At 42.3% G+C, this 6,992-nt stretch overlaps 1 protein-coding gene across 1 annotated transcript; it reads left to right on the forward strand.

Annotated features, from left to right (window-relative positions):
- Positions 1-2,042: 2,042 nt before the first annotated feature.
- Positions 2,043-5,082, forward strand: angptl5 (angiopoietin-like 5). Its single transcript, XM_084028445.1, has 8 exons — positions 2,043-2,256; positions 2,610-2,781; positions 2,915-3,018; positions 3,110-3,203; positions 3,606-3,709; positions 3,794-3,914; positions 4,385-4,570; positions 4,671-5,082. Exons 1-8 carry the CDS (start codon positions 2,200-2,202, stop codon positions 4,985-4,987), a joined length of 1,155 nt encoding a protein of 384 aa, XP_083884571.1. The 5' UTR covers positions 2,043-2,199; the 3' UTR covers positions 4,988-5,082.
- The last annotated feature ends 1,910 nt before the right edge of the window (positions 5,083-6,992 follow it).

The following is a 6,992-nucleotide window of genomic DNA, read 5'->3' on the forward strand; positions in this document are numbered from 1 at the left end:
GTGTTGTGAATACAGCCGTAGCTAAATCAATGAACAAGGCCATGTATTTTTATACATGAGGTCAAGTTATCGTTGATCAAAAAAAGGACTATTTGTAGTGAAATGATCAGTTGTTTCTCTGTGTGGAGAATTCCACCGGAAAGAAGGTCAACATAGGCATAATTGTAATGTAATACAAACCAAAGTGCAGCAGATGGCACTGTCATACCTTTACACCTAGGTAACACATTTGGTTTTTCATTCCTCTCATAATGATTCATAAAAACAATGCAGCTACTGTTTTACTGCAGTGGAGCAGGAGCAGATGTTGTGGAGGTGATGTAGCTGTTTCTCTGGTCTTGTGATTATTACCTCTGCAGGACTTCTTTTTCTGAGCCAAATCAACCCCAAACTGTTTTTAATCCCTTTTCCTGCAAAATCAGGGGTCATCACCAGACCAGTGACGTACGGGCAACTTATCAGGAGCCTATTCACACCCCCAGACAAAGCAACTACAATGGAAAACTGGTCTATCTGAACAAATAAGTAATTTCACAATAAGATTCATAGCCGACTGTCTGAAGCATGCAGCTGCAGCCAACAGGCTATTAGCTTAGAGAACTGGAGAATAGCAGGGAAACAGCTACCGTGGTTTTGTCCTCTTCTAAAAACCTCTAATGTTATTTCTGGTTTGTTTAATCCATGTGTGATGGCCGCACCCACAGCCACACCAGCAGACCAACACAAGCCATTTCCACTCACTTCCACATTTATTTATTTTGAGTTACTTTGCCGCAGAGTTCAGTCCTGTTTCAATTAACTCTTTTAAGGTCTAATTATTTATCTTTTTCTCATTTTTCTGTTAAATAAAATCTTTCTTTTATATCCAAAGATCAGCATCCTGTGTTCTACTGCTCGCTTCTGAACACTTACAAACACCTGAAATGTAAAAACGACAAATTGTTGAATCGTTATTTTAAAAAAGTATGTTAGGTGGATTTTGTTTCCTTTGGAAAGAGCAGTGCTAGTTGTTTCCATGGTCAGCAATTTGGAAAACATACTTTTTTTGCTTCCATTGTCACTCTGTCGGAAAAATATGAAAGCAACAGCTGGTTAGCTTAGCGTAGCATTAAGAATGGAACGCATGTTTCCCCCCTTTATGCTGAGCTAAGTTAACTGTCTCCATATTTAGAGACAAAAATGAGCAAGAAAGTGAACAAGTGCATTTCTGAGGACGTAATTGATTTCGATGAATTATACCTTCACAAGGACACAAGAAGAGAGGCCTATCTGATAAAGAGACTGAATGTCTGTGTCTCGCCCGGCAGATATAATGTGTCATTCACATGCGTACCCTTTACGGGAGCATGTAACAGAGGACAGATGTGGGGGCCCCCGAGGCTGGGGCACCAGGCTTCTCACATTCCTCCCACTGACCACAGCTGTAAACTCACACAGGTTTCAGAACAACAGCAACGTTTTTCTTTGGATCTCACAGCAAAGATTTCCGGGGACGCGACGAGGCCGGCCGGCCGGCTCCAGCTGGACCCTGACAGGAATGTGCTGTTGCTCTTTTCACTTTCCTCGCTGCTTAACTGCCCTGTTAACAGAAATAATTGGTCTGACCCTCTGGGAGGCTGTTTTCAGATGTATGAGTCAGTGGTCAGAGAGAAAAGGGAAGGGGTTGGATATATGAGCACACGAGGCTGAGATACCTACCCTCAGCTCTCACGCAAACACGTGCTCCCACCTCAAAACAAGCTGCCCATTTCCCTTTTCCACACATCTGTTTCTCATGGCGGCAGGATATAACCTGTAAAACAACAATGTCTGGTAATAGACACACTGAGGGGGAAGGTATCACCCTCAACCACAAATCTGGAATCAGCACATTCGGCTCCTTGTCAGAAACATATCCAGGCTTTTATCACCAGCCCGTTTACAAATTTGACACGCTGTTACGGGGGACGTTGTCATGGGAATTTACATGAAAAAGTGGGAGTGACTGACAGAGTTGGAGAGCGAGAGGCAGTCAGAGAGGAGAAGTTTGACAACTGAGAGGAGGGAGCAGATTCAGACGAGACGTGGTAGACGGGTTGACATGTGAGGGGGAAAAGAGCAGACTCAGTGGAAAAATAAAAACGCTTAAATGAAGGAGTGTCTGCTGGTGACGGAGAGGACAGAGTTCAGGAAATAATCCCACAGTCAGACGACACTGACATGATGTGGACAACAACTGTCATCCTGCTGCTTGTGCCTCATCTGCTTTCCTCCGCAGTATGTATGATATGCATGACAGAAATGTTTTCACCATAAGTCGGTCATCAGGAATTTTTTGTATTATATGTATAATCTTTTTTGCAGATATGAATTGCTTAAATAAATGCTGATGCAGGCAGGAAGATCAAAGGGTTTAGAGTCGGGCATCATTGAAGGATTATAATCTCTCTTTTGTTTTATTAGTTTTTAATATTAATATTAATTGTATGTGTGTGTGTCTTTGTAACCAACCATGATGTCTTATACCTTAGTAATATAGTTAATAATTTCATATCCTACCGAGGTAGATTGATCAGAATCAGACACAGTTACACCTGTAATACTTACTGTAGTTCTCCTTTGATTGCCAGAACACGGAAAACAGAACTAATTTCAACCAATCAGAAATAGTCAACGAGGACTTCTCTGATGATTCTGTCAAAGGACAGAAACATCCCGCAGGGGTCAAAGGTCGGAACACGTGCTCCATCCCATGTGACATCACCGTCAAGCTACTACGAGATGAGAAACATTCAATCTGTGGTAAAATAAATGATCTTTCTTGGTGGTGTTGTTACATCTATCATCATCATCATCATCTGTTCAAATCGTGTGTGTGTGTGTGCGTGTGTGTGTGTGTGTGTGTGTGTGTGTGTGTGTGTGTGTGTGTTTATAGGCCAGTTACAGCAGTCTCTGTTGGTGTTTGGACGCAGCACCCGGAAGCTGATCAGGGATGTGATGGAGGAGCAGCAGGGAGCGCTGGACATCCTCAGCAGTCAGGTAGAGTGGAGCCTCCTTCTCTCCTCCTGGTGACAGAGGTTGTAATCATTTGATTGGCTGGGCTGCATGTACAGTAGTGTCACATTTCCAGGTCACAGAGCTGATGACCAAAGTGCAGATGCTCAGCTCCGAGGTTCAGAGGAGCAACACTGAGATGTACTCCATCAAACCGGTGCAATCCCACGGTAACTCACACAAACACATTCATATATACAGATTCCACCAATTTTACACATGAATACTAATTTACTAGTCCTAATGAGTGACTCTGTAGGAGCTTGGTCTGGATTAAATAACCTTGGTGATCTCTGAAAGCCTGCTAACAAGCGAGGGTTGTGAAATTTGAACGACAGGTTTAGCAATAGTTGCATTATGTGAAATGTAGGATCATTGTGATGGAATGTTTGACGATGGAACTGGCATCGGAAGTAGGAGAACATTCTCAATTTATAAAGGAGCAGTTCATCTTTCAGTATATGTGAATGTTTAAATGACCAACTAATCAAAGATCCTAATTCCTTAACTGTGTATCCTTTACTGAACGTTACTGTTCTTCCTGATGTTTAAAATGCGTTGGCTTTGATCAGGACGAGACTGCAGCGACATCAAGGACAATCTTTTGTCAGTCGTCCCCAAGATCCCCAGTGGTATTTACATCGTCCACCCAGAGAATACAGACTCTTCCTTTGAGGTATAGAGGCGCGCTGACACTCCACTCATTCACAGTCTGTCACTTAAAGGCCAACCGCCACTCAAACCACGACATGTGCTGCAGGTTTTCTGTGAGATGGACTACATGGGAGGCGGCTGGACAGTGATGCAACGGAGGACTGATGGATTGACTGACTTCAAACGACCCTGGGCTGATTATGCCGACGGCTTCGGAAACCTTGCAGGTTGTATGAACTCACTTAGACAGTGACATAAACATGTTTCCTGTTTTGAGCTTTAAAGCCAAAATATGGAGGAAGTTGGGGTGTGAGTAACTGCTAATGTATTCCAGGTGTGTCAGCTCACTGCTCAAGAAGATCAGTTAACATGCAGACCGCTAACATACACCACTCGGTCTAAAAACACCCAGTTGTGATTGTTGAACTGTGCTCTTCTGAGTTCCCATTCAACCACAAGAGCATTGATTAGGTCCAACATTGATGATTGGTGATAAGCCCCAACAGTTGCTGTTACAGTGTTTTATAATGACGTTACATGTTTCTATTGCATATGCGGTTTAATGCTTGTTTTTTTCTTCTGCTTTTAAGTGTCTTGGTAATATCTTGGAAAAAAATGTTTTTTAAATGTATGTAATCTTTAAGATGGATTTTAAGATGCATCCATTGATAATACTAACTGCACACTGTTTGTGTAGGAGAACACTGGTTGGGTCTGAAGAAGGTTTTTCATATCCTAAACCAGAAAGATACTCGGTTCCAACTTCACATCGCTCTGGTGTCCCACGACGACGTCACCTCTTACGCATCATATGATGATTTCGACCTGGATAATGAAACCCTGTTCTTCAGTATACACCTGGGCAGATATGCAGGCAGTGCTGGTGAGACTTAATAATACAAGACAGTAACGAACGTTCACAATTATTACAGGTATGTCTTCACATCTGCATACCTGTGTACATTTCCGTGTGTGTTGTGCAGGCGATGCGTTTCGTGGATACGACCAGGATGAGAACCAGGACACGGCTCCGTTCAGCGCCCCGGATGTGGACAACGACGGCTGCAACCCTTCCTGCTCCATCGACGGCCGCACGGTGGAGAGCTGCAGCACTCAGCAAAACCAGACGGGATGGTGGTTCAACCAGTGCGGCCTGGCAAACCTCAACGGCTCCCCCGAAGACCCAGAGCAGAACCCCCAGAGGACGAGCATCCTGTGGGACACCTGGAGACACAATGGAGTCCCTCACACCATCAAATCTGTCACGATGAAAATCAGGAGGATCTCAACCAATAATTGACAGAGAGGAGGAGGTGGAGGAGAGAGGAAGAAAGCACCTATTGTATAAGATTGCACTGCATCTTTGTAGAATCTGTAGTTTTAATAAAACAGAATGGAAGGAATAAAAGGTTGTCATTGTTTCCCCTCATTGTAACCATCACCTGTTCTGAATATATTCCTTTAAGGGGTTTTTGCTTTGACTCCAATATGCATGAAATTATGATGAAATCTATAACAAAAACACTCAAATCCTCAGAAAGCTATAGCAAGAAAACACAGAATCAATTAAAGATCTCTCTTGTATTTATAGAATTGTATTTAATCAAGAATGCATGCAAATAAAATACAAGTTTATGGTTAATTTGCATCTCCCACAAAGCTGCACAGATAATCGGAAAGAATATACTGTTATGGACACAAGGAGTGGAAAATAGGAGTAAATACGTATTTAATGAGAACCAATAAACAACAATAAAATAAGAAAACATGTCTAGAAAAGGTCAAGTAATCTATAAGTTGTAAACAAAACAAAACAATGGTAGTAAAGGGCATCAACATTAAAACGTTTCTGCCATCTTTTTGAGTAAAGGAGAACAAGTGAGAAGGCTTTTATAGAAGCAGGAGAAACCCCAGCTGAGAGTTTTAGGAGCAGCTGGGAAATGAACAACGCTCATATCCTTAGAAACAATTACACTAAATGTTCTCTGGCAATTGTGCTGCTGCAGAAAGATCAGGACAGGTGGTCAAGCCTTTCACGTTGAACGAGTGTCCGAAATATTACATATATATAAGATAAGGATGAACAAACACTCGCTGGTCATGTGTAGGCACAACCCTTATTCTTGTTTGGGAAGTGTGAACAGCAGTAACTCTGCATGTTCCTGAGTACAGGAAGGTACAATGTGACGGGCAGCAGCAGCTGAAACTGAGGATCCATTCCAGTAGGAGGGGCTGTGCATCTCCCACAACAGAGTGAGTTAGCTGAGACAAATATGCTCTATGCAATACAATCACTGCAGGAATTTCATAATAGATAGACAGTTGTAATAAACAAGAATGTATCCTTTGATACAATTTCAATCATATAAAATTAACTAGTTGGAGTTGATTTATGTTTTATTGTTTCTATCAAGTTTAATATTTTGCTTCACTGAATCATTAGAATATAATTTGAAGCTCTGTGCCTGGACTTTTTTCCTACTGAATGCATTTTGGGAGTGATAGTTGACTTCTCTGCTCAGTTGTTATTTTCATAGGTTGGATTTCACAGGTTTGTAGATTTCATGTTTTTTTTAGAACCACACATTGTCATTGTTGTTCATCTTTTGTACTGGAGATTCAAGCAGGAGCGTTTCCTGCCGAATCCAATCTGTGAAGCGCTCCAACCATCAGAAATGTCACCAAGCGTTCCCTCCTCTCCAGGTGAACATTGGACACGTTATGGCTGTAATGAACACCTGCCAAGGCACGTCTGGTTTCAAACGAACAGAGAGAGAAAAGAAGCAAAAAAATAATAATAATAATAATAAAAGTTTCACCTATACCGAGTCTCTGGAGGAATCAGTCCAGAAGAATTTAGGACTAGATGCCAGTCTGCTGAGCCTTTATTTTCCTCCTGGGAAAATACAGTATGTCTATCCTCGTCTGAGGGTCCTGGAGGTAAATATATATTTTCTCTGCAGGTCTCACTTCGAGGGGCTCAGCGAATAATTGCTGTGGATCAAAAGGCCATCCTGCACTTTCTGACACTCGCGACACTCTGAAACTGTTTTACACCACTTTTTCCTCAAAGTGTTTCTACAATGCTGTCTTCGCGTTTTTGAAAAAATGTCTTGCTGGATGGCCTCTCAGGTTTTCCATCAGAATCAGTGGACTCCAGTGTCCTGACAGCCTGCTCTGTCACTTGGCCGTTTGCTAAATTAAAGATGGCTGAGGTTGTGCACACGTCCTCACTGTTTTGGAAATCTCCTGCCTCCTTCTCCAAAATGTTTGGATCTAGAGGACTTTGTGTTGTCTGTCCACCA

This window comes from Eutrigla gurnardus (genome assembly GCF_963514095.1).
Source record: "Eutrigla gurnardus genome assembly, chromosome: 15".
Lineage (NCBI taxonomy): Eukaryota > Metazoa > Chordata > Actinopteri > Perciformes > Triglidae > Eutrigla > Eutrigla gurnardus.

Excerpts from the sequence above, each read along its gene's own strand:
- angptl5 (XM_084028445.1), top strand. The coding sequence starts at position 2,200 with ATGATGTGGACAACAACTGTCATCCTGCTGCTTGTGCCTCATCTGCTT. Across the intron at positions 2,782-2,914 it reads TGAGAAACATTCAATCTGTG|GCCAGTTACAGCAGTCTCTG; the intron begins GTAAAATAAATG and ends GTGTGTTTATAG. Across the intron at positions 3,710-3,793 it reads ATACAGACTCTTCCTTTGAG|GTTTTCTGTGAGATGGACTA; the intron begins GTATAGAGGCGC and ends CATGTGCTGCAG.